This window comes from Loxodonta africana, chromosome 10, assembly GCF_030014295.1.
Source record: "Loxodonta africana isolate mLoxAfr1 chromosome 10, mLoxAfr1.hap2, whole genome shotgun sequence".
In the NCBI taxonomy this organism is placed as follows: domain Eukaryota; kingdom Metazoa; phylum Chordata; class Mammalia; order Proboscidea; family Elephantidae; genus Loxodonta; species Loxodonta africana.
In genome coordinates, this window is record NC_087351.1 from 89649020 (window position 1) to 89669743 (window position 20724).

A 20724-nucleotide genomic window follows, 5' to 3' on the forward strand; every position below is an offset into this window, starting at 1 on the left:
TCTAACCTGAATGTCCTTGGCATTTCCCATCTCCTGAGGATCCAGAGGACCCATTCTGTCTCCCCCCCAGTTACCCTTAGTCCTAAATTGGGGGTGGGGGGGACAGCCTAGAAGACATGGATTTCACAGTGCGGTGCTACTCCCCCCCACCCCACCTTTCTGTTCAACGCTCAAGTCAGCAACTCCCTCCTGCAGACCCTTGACATCAAGTCCTGGTAACAGAGGACTCCTGTCAGGGTGGAGGCTCTGTTAAGCAAGTTGCTACAATGCTGGGCCACTCAGCTGTCTCAGAAGTGGACAGCTCTGTTACTATCTCTTGCTCCTTTCTATATTGCGTGGGGAAGTTAAATGAGAAAAAATAATATTCCTTATTTTGGAATAAGTTTAAATAAATGAATAATAACTGACATGGCTCAAGTAACCACGTACATGGGAAGGCCCAAATGTCCCCTGGGCAACCAGGCTCATGGGGCCAGCCCAGGGTCTCTGCTGGCATTAGAATGGCCTCAGACACGAGACACAATGGAATGGTTTTTAAACTCAAAACATTCTCTTCTTCTTAGGGAGGCCTTTCAGGGAGCCAGAAGACAAGTCAGATTCAATTAAGTACAACAAGAACAACATGGTGTTGAAAACAAGAGCTATTTATTACAAAACTAAATGGCCTCTGATCATCTCTGGAAACCTTTTATATACATATATATATAACGTGGCTCAAGAAGCTGGCTGGAGGTTGGGCTGACTAACAAGTGTCTTCTGCGTCCACCCGCAAGTCCGTGGCATGTTATATTTCTGCTGATCTCTGGGGGCTGGAGTCCATATTCAGAGCAGCCCCTCACCCCAGCACCTTCCAAATAACAGAGCCTGAGAGTTTGAAGCTACATGAATCCATGTGGCCCTGTCCCCAGAGATGTGTCTGCCAGCCTGGGCATGGAGGAAGAGGAGGAAAGAAGTGGAAGAGACAGAGGAACCCTTTGTGCCCAGTGTGGCCAAATTAGTGGGCAGAAGGCTCCTGAGCCTTCTCCTTGCCTCACCCTCTCAGAGTGGCTGCCCCCTTTCAACAAGTTCATATCGGGAAATAAAGAACGCACAAGGGAACATCCACCACCTCCTGGATGGCACTGCGTGCCACCTCTTTCACGAAGAGCCAAGAACAGACTCCTGAATTCCACCTCCAGCAGAGCTACCCAGATGGCTGCCCCCACCCAGTCAGAAGAAATCAACTCCACCTGTGGGGAGGAGGGGTGGGCGGAGGTTCTCCATCCCTGCTGCCCTCCCTTCCACAAATGCAATTAAACAAGCAGCCCAGACTCAGCACACAGGCAGGGCTTCCTGCTGGGGGAAGTCAAAAGGGCTGTAGCCCTGGGAGAGGGAGGTCATCAGGCCCCAGATCTAATTAACCAGCCTGCCTTGCTTTTGACATTGCTGCATTTCCTCTATTAACATTAATGACGGTTGGTCTGAACTCCAAGCATGGCCCAGAAGCTTCCCTCCCCACCACCCAGTGGGTAGCACAGCCTGTCTCTGGGGCCAATTTCCAGTCTCCGTGGCAACCGTCTCCTGAAGATGCTCTAAAGAGCTCTGACCTTGTCAGGGTTGGTGGGGACTACAGGGGAGGGATGATGGAGTGTGGCAGAGATCCATCTTTAAGCCCTGAAGCACCACAGTCCTCTGTGCGCTGGGAGGAGGGATGCAGGCTGAGGGGCTGCCTTTGGGCTGGTTTGGTTCTGACACAAGTGTTTTCTTAATCCTTTGCATTTGGGAAGGAAATGGAAGGTGAACAGTGCTGAGCTTCTTGTTTGGGCATCAAAGTGGTCGAGAAAAGAAGCTGTAATGCATTTGTAGGTGCTCTGAGTCTTTTGGGAAAAGAGAGGAGAAATAGGGACACAGAGAAGGGAAAATGCCAATGGAGTGAAAGAGCAGGGGCTGTCAGCTGGGGAAGCCCAGCAAGTGACAGCCCTGAGTGCCCATACCCCAGCACCCCCCGGGGTCCCAGCCCAGACCCACACAGACTCCCTGCCCTCCCTCCCTCTTGTCTGCCTCACTGTTTAGCAAGGGTCTCCAAAGGCTCGCCCAGCAATCAGTAGACTGCATCTGTCCTGGTCCTCCTGGCCAGGCCTGATGCAGAGGAGAAGGGATGGCAGAGAAGCAGCCTCTGACACACAGGTCCGGGGACACAGCACAGCCATGGTTAGGATACCGTTCCCCCACAACCTGAGGGAGTCGGACATTATCCCCGGAGAGCGAGGAGCCAGGGCTGAGGAGCTCAGTCCTCTGCACACGGCCCAGGCAGGAAGTCTGGCCACCAGTTGCCACAAAGGAGACTTGCCAGCAGCAACCTTGAGGGGAAGCAGCTGGGAGATGGGTCCTGCAGCTCAGCCGGCTTGCTCTCCTGCTCAGAGGCACTGTCTGTCTACAGGAAGGACGGCAGCAGGCACTGACGGTCTGTCTGCTCTGCCCTTGGTGATACCCCAAGGTGGTGTCTGTACTCTCAGCCCTGGACCCTCTTATAGGTCAGAGAACCTTTGATGGATCTTACAAACCCAAACCGAACCAAAGCCAACATGAAGAAATACCAAATGAATTATTGCAGCCCTGGACTGTTTCTTGGAGTTTATGACATTCAGCTGTCCACAGTCACATGGTCTACATTCCACAGGCATATGGACACATGCACCCTCACACCTACACTCTCACACCCACCCTCTTGCACACTCATTCTCCCTCATGTCACACACTCAGGGAAATGGGCCTGTGAGACGTTGTCCTTGGCTGTGCAGCCACCCCTGCTGTGGCATCTCCACAGGGCTGCAGACCCAGCCAGCTGTGGCTCTCTCCAGTGCTGGCCTAAATCCACTCCGAGTTCACCCCTAGAAGTTGGTCCTGGCAGGCAGCAGAGGTCCTCAGGCTCCTGGGCAGCTTCCTCCACAGCCAAGAGGGCCCAGGGACTGGCTCCACACCTGGCTGTCTCCAGGCAGTTCCTGGATCCAGGGTGGAGTCCTTCCAGTAGTCTCAGAAGTCCCATGATTCTAGCCACCTTAGCCCTGCCATTGGACTGAGGGGGTTCTGGGCAAGGGGGCCAACCATCCCGTAAGCCAGAGGGTGGAAGAGGTAGAAGCTGTGAGAGAGAATTCAGAAGGGAGCTGTCAGCATCCCAGGGCCTCAGCTGAGGTAGGGGCCTTTTAGAGTTTGTAACTCAGCCCTGCCTGCTGGAGCCCATCAGACCTCAACATACAAAGTGCATCCCTTCCACCCCCACACCAGTCTGAGTTTGCCACTGGACATACTGTAGTTGGAAAGCCTAGATGCTGGCTTAATGACAATGAAGGAAAGAGCCCTGGTCCAAGAGGACCAGGAAGGAATTACCAAAAAAAAAAAAAAAAAAAAACACAGTCCAGGGGTCTGGTCATGGGTTGCCTGGCCCAGAGTGTTTGTTAAAATGTGGTTTTAACCCTCGAAGCCAAGACGCCACCATTCCCTGTTCATGCTTTTCTGTCCCTGTCTGATCCCTAAGGAATCGGGGATTCTTAACCAGGGGATCTGGGAAGCCAGCAAGGAGGAGGGGAGGGAAGGGTGGCTTTCCCAACCATACCCTCCTTCTAGGGATTCTGAGCCAACCATACACCCCACTCCCACTCTGCCCAGCCTCTCTCCCTCACCCCACTCAGTGCTGTGCTGGTAGGAAGCCACTGTGACTAAAGAGGGGTACCCTTTCAGGTGTACTGGGAACCACTGGCAGAAGGTAAGAACACAGAGCTCTGGTGGCACATTAGGGTCACCTGGGGAGCTTTTAGGTTGGTGGTTCATATTCACCAGCTGCTCCGCAGAAGAAAGATGTGGCAGTCTGCTTCTGTAAAGGTTACAGCCTTGGAAACCCTATGGGGCGGTTCTACTCTGTCCTGTAGGGTTGTTCTGAGTCGGAATCAACTTGACGGCAGTGGGTTTCGGGGGGGAGATTTTACAACTGCGGTAACTGGGCTCCACCTGAGCCCAACTGAACAGCATCTCTGGTATGTTTTAAGCGCCCCAGATGATTCCAAAATGCATCCAGGGCTGATGCACCCCTGAGTGCATGGGGGGAGGGACTGCTCACCTGTAGGCAGTTCCCAGGAGCAGGCTCAGGATTCCCCCTACATGGATGCCCCTGGCCAGGGAGGAGGGGGCCAGGCGCCAGGCACAGAGCCGCAGGAGCGTGTCCCACAGAATCCCTAGGGAAGAGAAGAGAAACCCTACCAGCCTGTCAGAGAATGACTCTGGGGGTGCAACAGAAAGGAACCACCCCACGTCAGGGAAGGAGAAAGATTGGCTGTCAGCTCTGCGGCTCCATGGTAGCCTCTTCCCCCCACCTCCACCCCCACCGCCATATTTATTACCCAAATCCAGGTGGCAGCACTGACCTGTCAACATGCTGGAGAAGAGCATGGCTGGGAAGTAGTGGTGGAAGTAAAGGATCCGGCCCATCAAGAAGAACGGGAAGTAATGGAGCACCCAGCCAAGCAGGGCCTGACCGCCTCCTCGTAGCAGGACCTGGGACAGCCCTGGATCCCAAGCAGCACAGTCCCAGTCAGAGGACACAAAAGGCCAGAGGTCCTGGGCTCTAGGCCACTCTGCCTCTTCCTTGCTGTGCGGCCTTGAGTAAGCCGTATCGCCGAGCTGGGTCTCTCATTCCCTCATCTGGCCCAACACGAACAACCCTACAGCAACTTGAAGAGCAGCAGACCTGGAGCTGCTGGATCTTGAAAGCCCTGGTCAAGACCTAACTGCTGAGGTCTCGACACCAATGGCAGAGGCACTCGACACCAGCAGGAGGCAGCCCAGACTCTACAGAAACCATAATCCTACATACCCTACTGACAGCTTCCCTCACTGCCTCCAACCCCTGCTTCTTCGCTGCCCCACAGGCCTTTTTAGTGGCAGACAGGGGTATAGGTGGGGGGCAGAGATGAGGACAGAGGTGGGGCAGGGGGGCATGTCTGGGACTATGAGCGATTTCTCAGACGCTGTGGTCTACAGTCTAGCCACTAAAGTTACCAGGAGCAGCACTAGGATGGGAACCCACACATGTGCTCTGGGGCTCCTCTCTGCCCCACTAGAGAACAGGACCTTGGAACAAGGAAGGGGCAGAAGAAAAAAGATGGACAGCTCTGTATATAGCATATAGGTAAAAGTGAAGGGTCTGAGGGACAATTTCGGTAAATGCTATCGCATATACAATTTTGTAAAAATGACCAAAAAACCTGTGTGGTTACATAGGTAGATATGGATATATATATATGTGTATAGGAAGGCCCATCCGAGTAAATGCACGTGTGTGTATAGGTGAATCTGTAGGCATAAGTATATATGTGCTTGTATGTACTGCATATATACCCACATATATAACAAACCACAGAGGGGGCACAGTTATGGAGACTTCCTAGACACATCCGAACAACTCGCTGGATTCGTGTACTGGGTCAAGGGGCTTGAGACCATAGTCTTGGGGGACGGCTTAGTCAGCTGGCATAACATAGTTCACAAAGATGATGTTCTACACCCTAGTTTGGTAAACAGCATCTGGGGTCTTATAAGCTTGACAGCAGCCATCTAAAATACAATTATTGGTCTCTACTCCTATGGATCAAAAGAGAATGAAGGAAATCAAAGGCTCAGAGAAAAAACCAGTCCACGGGACTAATAGCCCACATACCACAGCCTCTTCTAAACTGAAACCAGAAGAACTAGATGGTGCCTGGCTACCACTACCCACCATTCTGACCAGGGACACAACAGAAGGTCCCGGATAGGATGGGAGATAAATGTAGAACAAAACTCAAATTCCTAAAAAAGGCCAGACATACTGGACCGACAGAGACTAGAGGAACCTTTGAGACTATTGCCCTAAGATACCTTTGAACTTGGAATTGAAGCTATTTCTGTAGGTCACCTTTCAGCCAAATAATAGATTGGCTTATAAAATAAACGATGTCACCCGTGAGTAATGTGCTCCTTTAAACAATCAACTATATGAGACCACATGGTCAACATTTACTCAAAAGCAGAGATGAGAAGGCAAGGAGGCGAAGTGAAGCTAGATCAATGGAAACAGAACAAACAGAATGGAAATAATGAGAATGCTGACGCATTGTAAAAACTGTAACCGATGGCATGGAACAATTTGTATAAAAATAGTTAAAGGGGGACCTAATTTCTGCGTAGCTTTCACCTAAAACACAATAAAATATTATTTAAAAAAAGAAAAAGTGAAGGCTCCGAAGTCAGACTATGGATTCCATCCTCAGCTCTATTACTTACTAGCAAGATATATGTCGTAGGACAAGTTCCTTAACCTCTTTTGCTTTCATTTCCTAATCCATACAATGTGGGTAATAATATCTTATCCTATAGGGTTGTTGGGAGGATGTAACATGCTTAACACAGCACTTGGGCATTTGTTGACTGTTAGCTTTTAAGAGCAAAGGAGAAGGGAGAGGAGGGCAGTGAAGGCAAAGGACGCCCTCTTCGCAGGCCGGCCAGCCCTCCCCCAGGAGTGTAGGTATCATGCCAGTGGCCAGATCAGGGGAGGGATGGCCCAGGAACCTGACCTTCCACCTCCGCTGGCAGGTGGACCCCTCTTTGCAGAGCCACAGCAGTGAAGCTCCCTGTGAGGAGGTAGAGGGCAATGCTCAAAAGGTTCAGCCACCAAACCACCTGTGTGGAAATGAGAACAGAAGGATGAGAGGACAGCAGCGGCTCTCCGCAGGCAAATGCTTGAGGCCAAAATCGGAAGGCACAGGGCACTCACTGGGTTGCCAAGCAGATAGACTCGGAAGTCCGTGTCATTGATACCTGAGAAGCGCAGGCCCTGTGGGGCAGAGAATACGTTGCTGATCCAGGGTCTAGCTCATCCCAGTCCTCATTCCTCCAAGGGGAGGGAAACTGGTCACCTTCCAGACAGGAAGGTTGGGGCAGAGGCTCAGAAAGTGCAAATTCTACATGAGCTCTATGGGAAGGCTGGGTCAGAATCAGAAAACAGAGCCCTGTCTCTGGCCAACCCATCCCACACTCATCTGTCCACTCCAGCACATCTCCCCTCCGCCCCAAATCTCAATGGTCTCCTTCTTGTCTCCATTTCCTGGGAGGAGCTCTAACCTCGGGCCCTACCTGGTAGTTGATAGGCCAGTGCCAGGGCTTGGATGTGAAGTCATTATCCTTGGGTTTGAGGCCATTGTTCCCCTGCAGGATGGTGGCAAAAAAAAAAAAAAAAAAAAAAAACAAGGACATTAGACAGAGACCTACAAGGCTGGCAGAAATGGGAGGCCAAATATCTCTGATATGTGGCCAAGTGTCAGAGCCACCCTCTCTCCCCTCCCTCCTTTGTAAGAAAATCAGGTGCTCATTCCCAGCCTGCCAGCCTGCCTACAACAATCGCCTTATTTCCCCCAAACAAGCAGGCCTCCATTTCCCAGCAGAGACCGGCCATTCGGACCTTCGAAGCTTGAGACAAAGATGACAACAGGGAATGAGGGACCTATCTCCCATGGGCACAGAAAACATACCCATCTTCCAGGCCAAGGATAAGGTGTCAAGAAGGGGGTAAGTGGGGTGTGAGAGGCCAATTTCAAACAGAAACCGGGAAACTCTGAAGAGGGCCCGGACTTGGAAAACATTACTTCAGGCCAGTGTTCCTTGACTTTTTTTTTTTTCTTTTCATGACTGCCCTCCCCTCCCCAGGAGCCTTTTTAGACATTTTTCCCCTACACCTCCCCATAAAATTTTAATACCAGGCTATACTGTACATCTATTTATGTACCGTACAGATGCCTGTGCTTTACACGTAAAAAGCGGAAAGTTTATTTTGCCCTCCAGGAACACACTATCACCCTTGGCTGACACTACGCCTGCTGAGATGCATACTGTAGCCCAGACACAGCCCTCTAATTCAGCAGCCTGTTTCTACGTGGCAAGAAGGAACAGCACCAGGATCCCAGACACTAACCACAGGACTGGTCTCAGCCTCATCATCAGGACAATCTGAGAGGGCATTTCCCTAGAAGGGGAGTAAGGTGCTAAGAGGTAGGTCAGGGTTTCTCCACCTCAGCATTATGGATATTTTCGGCTGGATAAGTCTTGGTTGTGAGGGCTGTCCTGTGCAGTGTGGGATGTTTGGCATTCCCGGCCTCTCCTCACTAGATGCCAGCAGCACATCCCCCACCCCTCAGTTCTAACAGCCAAAAATGTGTTCAGACATTGCCAAATGTTCCCTGGAAGGCAAAATTAATTGGCCTAGGTTGAGAGAGCCACTGATGGAGCCCAAGAAAGATCTAGAAAGTCTGGTTAAGTGAATTGCCACCCAGTGCCTTACTAATCCAACCCCCTGAGGGGTTGGGAATAGTTAGTAGGCATCCCTATGATGCTGGGTTGCTCCCAGGGTCAAAAGTGCCATGGGGGTGTCAGACACAAAGGGGCACAGCCCCCAAACCACTATGGCCACCTGAAGGGTCTCAGAACGAGGAAGGAATCACTCTAGAACACTGGAGTTGCTGCTGAGGGAAATCAATTCCTTCAAGCCATACAGCTCAGTCCCAAACTTGGGGACTCCAGTCAGAGCTATAATAAGCCAAGGGTCCTACTGACTACATTAAACTGAGAAATTCAGCACCTTTACTAAACCAAGAGATGGAAGGAGGAAGCATTCTATAGCCTTTATAGGCATATACATCTGTAAGTTGTTCTCTATGCTTAAAATCTAGAGTGGGCTCCTTCCAGCTAAGCTCACCAGGCAAGCCAGCCTTCTCCATCCAGACCTCAGGCCCTCCACTCAATTTGCAGGAGAGCACTCTCCCTGCAGTTTCTGTCATTGGGACTCACTTTTGTGCTCTCTCCCTCCTTGACTCCATATCAGTTAAATAAGAAAGTCTCTAATGTCCCATTTCTTCTTTGTCTCTACCTCTTTTTTTTTAGATAATGAAGGAAAAAAAAAATGAAATTCTTTAGACTTAGTGTTAAAATTCTATCCAGACCTAGAATGCTATTATGACTGACAGGTAGATATTCAAAAGAGCTGTGTCATCAGGCCATAGTGACAGCTACAAGCAGAGAGTCAGACAAGAAGTGACCCAGAGACTGCTTAATGTCAACGCATCACCTTTCAATGTGCAGAAATGACAAAATATGAATTTTTTATTTAATCTGGTGAAATAAGCCCACTATATTTACTGAGCACTGCTTGCATAACCGCTTCTAGAAAAGCCCATCTGACAGTGGCTCACCAGAGGGAAAATACCAATGATACACCTCCCTGGAGCCATTGGGGTGGAATGAAAATCATGCTTGCGATCCAGTGGTTCTTAAACACCTTTCCTACAGAACACTGAGTTCCCATAAGTCAGATTAGGGGCTTCACCCACACCAGACTAGCACCTTCCCCAATTTATGGCTAATGAATTTAAGGTAATGGATAGAGTTCTCCCAATTTAAATTTTTCCCTTTCTCAATTGTTCTTAAATCTTTGATGCTATGACTGCTTGTCAGCTACTGAGCAATAGCAGGTGACAAAAGGACAGAGAGAGGTCAAACAACAAGTCTTAGAAAAGCTTAAAAGAATCAACCATGCCTTCTAAATAGTTTGTTTCTCTCTGGGAACATGAGTGGGCTCGTGGTTGGGATTTTATGCTGCATAAAAAGATACACTTAGATTTGTTGTTGTGTGCCGTCAAGTCGATTCCAACTTATAGAGACCCTATAGGACAGAGTAGAACTGCCCCGTAGGGTTTCCCAGGCTGTAATTTTTCAGGAGAAGATGCCAGGTCTTTTCTCCCTCGGAGCCATTGACAGGTTTGAATTGGTTAGTAGCTGAGCGCTTAACCATTGCACCACCAGGGGTCCTTAGATTACCTACCAATAAAATTGATCCCAATTTCGTATGATAGAATGAAGTATCAGTGTTTCATGATAGTCTACCAAGAGCACTATGATTTTCAGTGCTTCGAGACAGAGGAGTGTAGTGGTAACTTAGTAGTGACTCTGAAAGCCTGTCACGCTGGATTTGAAGCCTGGATCTACCTCTTACACTTAGCTGGGCAAGTTCCTTAAACTCTCTGTGCCTCTGTTCCCTCATCTGTAAGCTGGGGATAATAAAAATATTCATAGGTTCGTAATAAGTATTAAATGAATGAATATATATACAATGCTTAGAGCAGTGCTTGTCACACAAGAGCAGTATAAATTTTCATTGGTATCACTGTTATCATCACCATCGTCATCATTCTGTGATAAGTGAAATGATGTCTTTGAGGATCAAGTAAACCAGTAAATGAAGACACTTTCAAAGTTCTCCACAAGGGGGCAGTGGATCTAAACCATGGCTCTTGAATTGTGAGCCAAATTTATGGACGCCCAAGAGCTTAAGACTATAGGGTCGCTATGAGTCATAATCAATTCGATGGCATGGGGTTTGGTTTTTAAGAGCTTAGAGAAGCCTGCAGCATGGGAAGGGCCACAGTACCCGGAGCATGACCATGTGGGACTCCAGCAAGATCTCAGGAAAACTGGGCTTCAGCACGTCCAGGCTGATGTTTGGCACTGGAAAAAGAAATGACAGGAGAAAGCCTTTGTCGTATATTATCACCTCACAGTCTGTCTGTTCATTGCATCCACATTCCCACCAGAGTCCAACGGTAGCCTTCCTGACCAGGTGACTAACAGGTAGGTGAGAGTTGAGGAGATGGACAAAAGATTGGCCCAATCCTTGATCATTTATCCCACTTGTATTAAACACTCCTTGGACACTGTGAGAAATACAGAGGAAGCAGATGACAAGGCCTCCCTGCCTTGGTGCTCCCACAGCTCTCGACACTGTCAGCCTTCACTTTGATACTGGCTCAAATGCTGCTCGGTCGTATTAGGCCAAAGGTCTGTGAGGACAGGGACTTCACAGTCTATCTCATTCAACAACACATCCCCAGGGCCCTGCAAGGTTCCTGGCACACTCAGTAAAGAGTCGTTTAGTTTGTTGAATCAGTTAGTTGGTTTGGCTAGATTAGGAGGTAAGAAGAACAAAGTAGGAGCCATGGAGACAAGAAGAAATCAAGCATGAGGAAGGGGTTAACTTAGGAGGACAGATGATGAATCCAAAGACTTATTGAGTTGAAGATGACACTGAAGTGAAAGTGTCAAAGTGGAGCCTGGGCATATAGACGTAGGGGTCAGATCAGGGCTGTGGACATTGCTTTCTGTAAAAGTGTTGGCTGGAGGTAGGGAAAGATGGAACTCTATACAAGGGGATAAAGGGAAATACCTGTCTGCTCTAAGCCTTGGGGGTGGGGGTGGGAGTGGGGCTGGGGTACCCATGGTTCAGGAGATAGAAGAATCCAGAAGGAAACGGGACGGATGGACCTGTATTCAGGCAGCAAGGAGGAGAAGAGTCAAATACAGTGAGAGGCCAGGAAAATGAGGAGAGGCAGCTAGCCCTGGCCCCAAGTGAGATCCTTGGCCACTTTAGGGAAAAGAGTTTAAGGAGAGAGTAGATGAGGAGAAAAAGGAGCTGGCTTATCTAGGTACAGACAACTTATAGGAAGAGATTAGATTTAAAAGACGAAGAAGAAAGTGGCAATGATAAGAAGTGGCAACAGAGTCTATGAAGGTTTATTTCTCTAAAACATGGTTTACTTATGTTTCCTGTCAGCCAGCCAAGGAAGTGATCTCACTCACATTTGGGATTAAAATGGTCCTCCACATTCCAGATAGAGTTGAGGGTCTCCTTCAGGTATGGAGTGCAAGTAACTTCCAACTGCTCCCAGCCCCTATGAAAAGCAGTCACCATGTTCCTTAGGAGATCAGAAATCCACCAAGAGTTTATCTACTGCCTTTAAACCTACGGAATCTTTCTCTTTTCAACCCAGTGACTCTTCTTTTTCCAACCTCTTACTTGTGTATCCTAACTATCCTAGGAAGAGCCTAGAATACCATATTCCCATTTAGAAAGAGACATAGACCCAGTGAGTTATTACCACAAACTGGATGTACAAATGTTCAAGTATCAGAACACATAAAACACCAAAGCTACCCTGGAGTTCTGTGCTCTGTACATACCTGATGATTTTTTCCCCTCCATCTACCACTAAGAACAAACATGAGATGAACACTGATCATTGGGAGATGGAAGCTTCTGGTATACTCCCAGAAACTTTCATTTGCATGAGCCTTTACGGGTACTTCAAGACCCCAAAGACTTACCACTTGGGCAGGACCTTTCCTGAGGAGCCCAGGACACAACCTGTGACCAGATGGATAAGGCGAATTCGACTTCTCAGCACTTTGATCCGGTTTCCAAATTTTCTGTTTACAACCTCAATCCGCCAGAAATCATTTGAGTCCCCTGTCCCATTCTGCCACAGTGAAAGCAAGACGACTTTAGAGAAGAGGTGTCAGAAAAAGAAGATGGTCAAAGCATAGGCAACTTTAAGATGCCCCCACGTTATAAAGGTCAAAGACCAAAGCAATCTGAACCAGTCTCCATGAATGCGGTGGGAAGGGAAGAAGCGGGCCACGTAATTATCCCAAGTAATTAATACTGCCCAGCAATCATTATTATACCCAAGAAGGGCAGTATAACTTCTACAGCCAGAAGTCCAATTCTTCACTTCATAAGACTGGAACTTAAGTTCTAAATACGTTTCTCCTTTTAAACCATCAAACTCAAGACACCAGCCTGAGCCAACAGAGATAAATTTGGGCCATTTACATCCATTACTGTGGCCATCTGGACACTTACTCATCTAAGCCAGAAAAGTCTGGCCTGGGTGTTGTGCTTTAAAAATTAAGATAGTTGTGTCTAATTCTTTTCAGGAGATGCACGCAAGAAAAAGAGTCTTGGCTCTAGTACAATATGGGACAAGTAAATAGAAAAAGGGTTGGGAAATCTACCTTATGGAACCCAGAATCTTTATTGAAGCGTCAAAGCCCTTGGAAGGAGATGTAGCTAACAGTCATAAACAGTTTCCCACTAGTCTTTGTCTTCAAATTACTCCAGAAGCCATAAGTACTCATAGAGCTTCCTCTATTAACCGCATCTTCCTGAGGCAGTAAAAATTCAAAATTCACGTGGATAACGCCCCTCTGCAGATCAGGGAAGTGATGCTTAAAAATAAAGCCAATGAGAATTTGGGATCTGGCAAAGGATAAATTTACATATTCATCTGGGGCCATATTGGAGGCCCTTGGCTTCTATGGCCCATGCGATTTTTAAAAGGAACCCAAACAGTATTCCTATGTGACATTTATTAAGTGTCAGAATATATAAATGGCATAGTTATTATGGGAGAAATGAGATGAGGACAGATAGATCACATAGGTTGCTTTTCTCACAGCAAGCCTAGCCAAAAGCTCCCAAATGTTAGCATTGCTGTGCAGCCTCCAATCCTTAGGAACATTCCAGAATTCTGGGGAGACTGTTCTGACACATGGCCCTGAGCCAGGACCCACAATTTTTTACACCCTGTTCACACCTTGATTGCTCACTTACTATGCCATAGCCAGTGACCTGATAGTGCTTCCGGGTCAGGGGTGCCTCATGATAGTGACTGTGCAAGTTCCGTGAAGTCCTGAAATTTAAAAGAGAGAAGTGATTCTCTGGAGTTATGGTGAGGAAAAGAGTGAGATGTACAATGCTGCTTCTTTTACCAAGAATATTCAGAGTCAGCTATCAGGATAAGGAAAATTAAAATTTAAACTATGAAATACAACATATCAGGAACTTCTTGCCTAGTTACTCACAAAAAATATTCAGGGAACTGGAGAAGAGCCAAAATCGGGAGGGACAGATGGTAAGAGTACTGGACTACATTCCAAGAAAGGGGCTGCCTTCAGGTGGGGGTGGGGTGGGGGTGGGAGGCAGCTTTCACACATTTGGTGGCTTTGAAGCACTCTGCTAGGCTGACTGTTGAGGCAGGTTTGGGGAGAAAAGAAATTACACCTCCCAATCTACATGCATCCTCAGGCAGGCAAACCTCCCCACTCCCAGTCTACTCCCATCACCAGTTTTTTGAAGTGGGGATCTGTGGCAGGGCGGAAGGTTTAGCTTTTATTTATTTTGATTTTTATAATAACTTACTTTTGTCTGTATCATATAAGTAAAAAATGTTCATTGTAAAAATGTTATTTTGTTTATTGGTAAGATATATTTGGTGATAATAAAATAACATTGACCAGCATCCACAATCCCTGGCTACGAAAACCACTGCTAATCTTTTTTCTATACACATACAGCCATGAGTTTTTTAAATCTGTGTCTGGTAATTCCAGTACATGAAATCTTTGCAAAGCTACTTCTACTGTCCATTTTTTCTGCTGGCTCCTGCGCTATTTCCTTGTGTACTTAGTCATTTTTACTGTGTACTCTTCGTTGTTGCTGAAAAACTATTTCTGGGAATGGGTGACAATGTCATCCCCAAAGGAGGATTTGCATTTGTGTTTAGCCAGGCACCTAGGAGGCACTGCCAGTCTAGGATCATATTAATTTAAATGCGCAGCTTGAAAATGTTGAGACCATGCAGTTGATAGGAGCTTAGGCTACAAATCCATGTGAGGACCAACTGGTAGCTACAACTTCTCAAGAACTAGGGATAGTCTCCTGCCCACTTCTCAATACCAAAGTAACTTTCCCTGGAGATAGGTGGATAGGGCAGATTTACTTCTAGTTCATCCATACCCTGAAGATGTGGCCTTTTGGGGTTCCAAATATGGGGGGAAGATCACATTAAATTTACCACTTTGGGTAAGCCTAGAGCTTTGACTTTGAAATCCCTCCTCTCAAGAGGCAGTCTAAATAAAGAATCAAAACTCAAGATTGTGGGATCAAGGCAAAAGTGGTTCCAGTGTCCCATTTTTTTCTCTGAATTTCCCCTTTCACTTAAATTTTGGCCTGGTAACTCCATACTATCTTGTCAGCTCTCTAATGCTTTTAAGCTTCTTGATCAAGTAGACACATGAGACTATGTTGGCATCTCCTGACTGAAGGGGAGATGAGAGGGTAGAGGGAGTCAGAAGCTGGCCAAATAGACATGAAAAGAGAGCCTGGAGGGAAGGAGTGTGCTGTCTCATTAGAGGGAGAGCAATTAGGAGTATATAGCAAGGTGTTTGTAATTTTTTGTATGAGAATCCAACTTGATTTGTAAACTTTCACTTAAAGCACAATAAAAACTTAAAAAAAAAAAAAAAGATGCTTTTATATTATCCCGGCATTCTTGGTGAGGACATTAATTAAATAAACTAACTTGTCATATTCATGGAAAGAGACTCCCAGATCTTTCTAAAGGTAGCCACTTAAGAAGCTCCAATAAACTCAATTTTTTTTTCTCTAGCAAAAGGGAAACTGAAAGGCACCCTCAAAGTTCAAAGCTCCCCAAAACCAGAATAGGCAAAGGTGGCCTGCTAATGTCACCAATCCTCATAAAATGGTTCTCCCATTTTAGCACAGCAGCCTTGTTCTCTTTACTAGATCCTCATCCAAATTTCACTTCTATTTATCTCTAGCTTAAAAGAACTCCCCACCCTTGGGGCCTAGTCTACTCATTTACCTCAAACAGCAAATTTACTTACTCTTTGTGTTCTAGTCGAATGATGTCTCCATGTCTCACAAACTCCACTGGCAATGAAGGATCTAGGGGATCTGCCGAGAAAACAAGCATTGATACCTGAAATCATTCATTCATTAGCACAGTATTAACTGACAGCCTACTAGTAATCAAACGATGATAGTACGAGTCAGAATCGACTTGACTGCAATGGATCTGGTTTTTGGTTTGGTAGTAAGTGCTAGAGGTACTAACAGAGTGATGTGAGATCAAAGAGGAAGGGCACCTAACTGCCTCAGAGGATTAGAAAAGGGTGTTCCAGAAATGGTGCTTGAAATGACTTTAAGGAAGGGGGAGAATTGTGTCAGGTGAACAAGTGGGGCAAAGGCACACACCTATGAAAGAACAAAACTCATTTGGTCAATGGCAAATGGTTTCTTATGGCCAGATGGGTCGGCCAGGAAGGACAGTAGGAATAGGTGATGAGGGTGGTGAACAACAAGCAGGGCCAGACTGTAGATGCTAGGCTAGGGAAATTGGCCTTTATCTGACAGGCAGGGGCGGATCATCCAACAGGCAAGGTGAGCACGGTGCTTACTTTGCTTATTAGATCATCTGTAGTGAACAATTTCCCATTTTTTTACCACATCAAAGATTCTGCTTCTAGATATGGCTGGCATCTGTTTCTCTCCCAGCCCCAAAGCACCTTCCAACAGAATCAAAGCCTGTTTTCAAAGTTATGTTCCCTGACGGGGGCGGATGACCCGGTAAGCAAGGCAAATACGGGCTTACTTATGCTTACTTACTAATATGTAGTGAACGATTTCACCTCATCAAAAATCTATGTAAAATTGTTCACTACAGGTGATCTGGTAAGCAAGGTAAGCACTGGGCTTACCTTGCCTATTAGGTAATCACCCCTGCTGACAGGCATGGAAGCCCTACTAGAGGATTTTTTTTCTTTATCTTTGGTTTTGGCAAGTATGGAAACCGTGGTGGCATAGTGGTTAAGTGCTACGGCTGCTAACCATGAGGTCTGCAGTTCAAATCCGCCAGGTGCTCCTTGGAAACTCTATGGGGCAGTTCTACTCTGTCCTATAGGGTCGTTATGAGTCAGAATCGACTCAACGGCAGTGGGTTTTGTTTTGTTTTTTGGCAAGTTTGGTTATAATATGTCTTGGTGACTTTCTTTTAAAATTTGCCTTATGTGGAGTTCGATGAGCATCTTGGATAGATATCTTCTCATCTTTCACAATATCAGGGAAGTTTTCAGCCAACAAATCTTCAACAATTCTCTCTGTATTTTCTGTTATCCCTCCCTGTTCTGGTACTCCAATCACTTGTAGGTTATTTCTCTTGACAGAGTCTCACATGATTCTTAGAGTTTCTTCATTTAAAAAAAAAATTCTTTTATCTGATTTTTCTTCAAATATATTAGTGCCAAGTGCTTTATCTTCAAGCTCACCAATTCTGCCTTCTACTTGCTCAATTCTGCTCTACTGACTCTATTGACTTGTCTAATCCTGTAATTTTATTGTTAATCTTCTGAATTTGATTGCTGTCTCTCTATGGATTCTTGCAGCTTATTAAGTTTTTCATTATGTTCTTGAATAATCTTTTTAATTTCTTCAACTGCTTTATCTGTGTTCCTTGGCTTGTTCTGCGTATTGCCTGATCTCCTTCCTGATGTCTTGAAAGGTTCTGTACATTAATCTTTTGTATTCTGCATCTGGTACTTCCAGGAAGGCACCTTCATCTAGAAGATCCCTTGATTCTTTGTTTTGAGAGCTTGTTGAAGTGATTATGGTCTGTTTCTTTATTGATTTGATATTGACTGTTGTCTCTGAGCCTTCTATAAGTTATTGTATTAGTTTATGTTTGCTTACTGTATCCTAGCTCCTTGCTTTGTTTTGTTTTGATATGCCCAAATGGGGTTGCTTGAGTGAGCTACCTTGATTGTTTTCACTTTGAAATTCTGATGTCCTGTGACCAGATGGCTAGAGCTGTCATCAGGTATATCAGTCTACTCACTTTTCTTGTATGGATTCAGCTCAGGTGTCCAGGTAGCTGGTCATCAAGCATGTGGTGCAGGCTCTGTCCTACAGTCTTAGAGGGGCAGGGGTGATGGGTGTAGGTACCGGTATCTGGTTGCAGCAGGGGGTCATGCTCTGAACAAGGCAGAGAGCTGAGAACTGTCCCCAAAGTATCTCTGAGAAAAGCGTGTCCCTCTTCCCTAGAGCATACAGGTGCCTGGGTTCTGCAGATGGACCATGGACACCCAATGCTTTTGGTTGTAACGACTGGGAGGTACCAGTTATCCTTGGACCTCTGTTGCAGGTGGCTGGGTGACCTGAGTGGAGCCACCAGTCCTTAGGCCCCTGATGTGGGTAGGTGAGGACCTTGTTTAATAGGCAAAGGGGTGTCAAACATCAAACACCCACCTCTCTACCGCCCAGCTGAAATAGCTGCAGTCTGCCAACAAGGGCCTATTCTCCTGAAATAGCCCCACACAGGTCCACACAGAGGGGAAAGGTACTCAAAGTCCATGGGCGGTTAATGCCTGGACAGGAGCCACACTTCTGTCCTGAGCTCCTCAGGTTAGTGGAGTGGCAAATTATCTTTTCCCCCCAGTTGAGAATTTATTCCTTTTCCAAGGCTGGAGAATGGCCCCAGTCACTCAACAGTGCCTATCTCAGGCCCAGGGAAATCAATAGCCTCTGAAGCCGGCTTGGGGGTGGGGGGTGCAGTAAAATATACACAAGTACTCAGCTTTTGCCGAGAGCACTGTTCCGGAGGTGTAGATAGGTTGTGCGACTGGGCTGCTTCTCCCTGAGGCAACTGCAGCTGAACACTACTACCAGCCCCCCACAGCCTCTTCTAGGAATGGTGCCTGAGGGATCCTGGTGATTCAGGTCCTGCAACTCCTCTCCACTTCTGAACTGTCTCTCCCTCCCTCTGCTGCTCAGTCCGTTTTCTAACTTTGCCTTTGACATTCAGGGCTCCTAGCTTGTCATAAATATAATCATTTCACTTGTTTTTTTGGGTCTTTGTTGTAAGAGGGATCGCCGGAAGCATCTGGCTATTCTGCCACCTTGGCCCCACCTCCCCACTAGAGGATTTTTAAACTGGGAAGTTAAATAAGATTTTCATTTTAGTAGTCATATAGTCTTCCAAAAATTAATTCCATGCAAATGACCATTTGCCCAGCTCTCCTCAAAATCAAATGATAAATCCTGCAAATTCTGGCAGTGATTATCTTGTCTCTTGCTAAGTGTGAGGCCAAGAATATGATAAAACTATGGAAAAAAAAAAAAGGACTACTTCTGTACCATCTGGAAGTCAAGACCAATCAGGATCTAGAACGGTGATGACATGAAAAAGGAGCTGATGGTAATCATAGCAACACAGAATGGATCCTTGCAAATTTCTGTCCTGAATAGTGAGACACTAACATTCCATAAATAGATCAAGGTCAAGAAAGATAAATTTGCCAGTGCAAATTGTTGGTTTTTGAGAGAATTAGAAAACTCAACTGCAGAGATGCCCATTCCTATGCTGCCATTTAAGGCCTCTTAAAAAGCTTAATTAGCAAGATGACAAATCAATAAGTCAATGGAGAAGAAAATTTTATTTCATATGCTTGGAGGGGGGAAGGGAGTCCTATAGCCAAAGAAAACACAAAGACCTCAGTCTACGCAGTTCCCACATCCCAAATTCTTGTAGCTATTTGCCTTCACAAAGATGTCACTTCAAGGACTAAAGTGATCCTGATCCAAGCCATGGTATTTTCTATTGCCTCATATGCATTCAAAAGCTGGGCAGTGAATAAGGAAGGCAGAAGAAGAATTGATGCCTTTGAATTATGGTATTAGCAAAGAATATTGAATATACCATGGACTGCCAAAAGAACAAACAAATCCTTCTTGGAAAAAGTACAGCGAGAATGCTCTTTGGAAGGGAGGATATCGAGACTTCGTCTCATACACTTTATACACGTTAGCAGGAGGGATCAGTCCCTGGAGAAAGACATCATACTTGGTAAAGTAGAGGGTCAGTGAAAAAGAGGAAGACCCTCAAGAAGATGGATTGACACAGTGGCTGCAACATCATGAGGATGGTGCAAGAGCAGGCTGTGTTTCGTTCTGTTGTATATAGGGTCACTATGAGTCAGAACCAACTTGACAGCACATAACTTCATCTGCTTTCACATAAACCCTTCGTCCTGTGGGTAAAATGCAAACATTTTAACCTAGAGGCCACACAGAATAAGAGACCAGGTATGTTCAGAGATTTGGCTCATGTCCACATGACTTTAGAAGCAAAGTTGTGTCTTCCCTAAGAACTGCTTATTGTAATAGACCACTTATGTTTGGCCTGTTGGATCAAATGCAATCAATACTAATATTATAAAGGTATAGAAATAGACCTTGCCCAATGTTGTCCTAATTTATATTACTGAGCAGGATGCAAAGATAGTGGTTGTGTGTGTCGCATTTCTAGTCTAAAAACCTCAGCAGTAGGAGGGGGTGGGGAAAGGAACAAAAAAGATGAATTTAGATGTGGGCTGTTGACCCAGGACAGCCTCAGCCAGGTGGTGTTCACTGACGCGTCACAGAGAATACCTTTGGCATAGGACAATCAGCAGGGGCTTGGGAAGGTAATGAGAAATGCCCTCTGTTCTCTCCTCAGCTGTAGCAGAAGGCACAGCCTGCAGGTAGCTAGCTATCTGACCAAAGACAGAAAGGTCCCAATACCACCCTTGTCATAAAGCCCTGAGAGCCTGATAGGTCTGCTTTAGGGTAGCTTTGCCCAGGCCACTTAGGGCCAGCTCAGCAGGTATCTAAGTGAGGCTCCAAGTACCAGCCTAGCCAAAGCCTAGCCACAGGGCTGGCAGGCCCTCAGTTCTCCAAATGACTGTCCCAGTCCAGGAATGCCCAGTGGGCAGCACTCTATCCTATCAAGATAACTTGGGCTGCACTGCATGCTGGGAGTCCTCCACATTAGAAATGAGAGTAGTTTCGATGTGCCCTCATTTGGGGCTACTCACAAGCCCCTGGCAGCATGCCCATGTAACCTTTTCCTGGACTAAGTCTGAACCTTGGCCCTGCTATCTGGTTTTAAAACTAGGACTGAGAGCTTATCTGTCTTGCTCACTGCTTATCTATGCCTA

The 20724-nt window shown here is 46.5% G+C and overlaps 1 protein-coding gene across 3 annotated transcripts in view; it reads right to left on the minus strand.

The window, feature by feature from the left end:
* Nucleotides 1–719: 719 nt before the first annotated feature.
* The window catches only part of POMT2 (protein O-mannosyltransferase 2), a 59395-nt gene continuing 39390 nt past the window's right edge, over nt 720–20724 (minus strand). For all 3 annotated transcript variants that reach the window (XM_023546412.2, XM_010588770.3, XM_003408790.4), the window contains 11 exons: nt 15580–15649; nt 13505–13583; nt 12217–12368; nt 11692–11783; nt 10487–10563; nt 7144–7215; nt 6785–6844; nt 6585–6690; nt 4398–4538; nt 4094–4208; nt 720–3118 (listed from right to left, as the gene is read on the minus strand). In XM_023546412.2, coding sequence (XP_023402180.2) covers nt 3013–3118; nt 4094–4208; nt 4398–4538; nt 6585–6690; nt 6785–6844; nt 7144–7215; nt 10487–10563; nt 11692–11783; nt 12217–12368; nt 13505–13583; nt 15580–15649 — 1070 coding nt within the window. In that variant the 3' untranslated portion in view covers nt 720–3012. The remainder of the gene's footprint in view (nt 3119–4093; nt 4209–4397; nt 4539–6584; nt 6691–6784; nt 6845–7143; nt 7216–10486; nt 10564–11691; nt 11784–12216; nt 12369–13504; nt 13584–15579; nt 15650–20724) is intronic.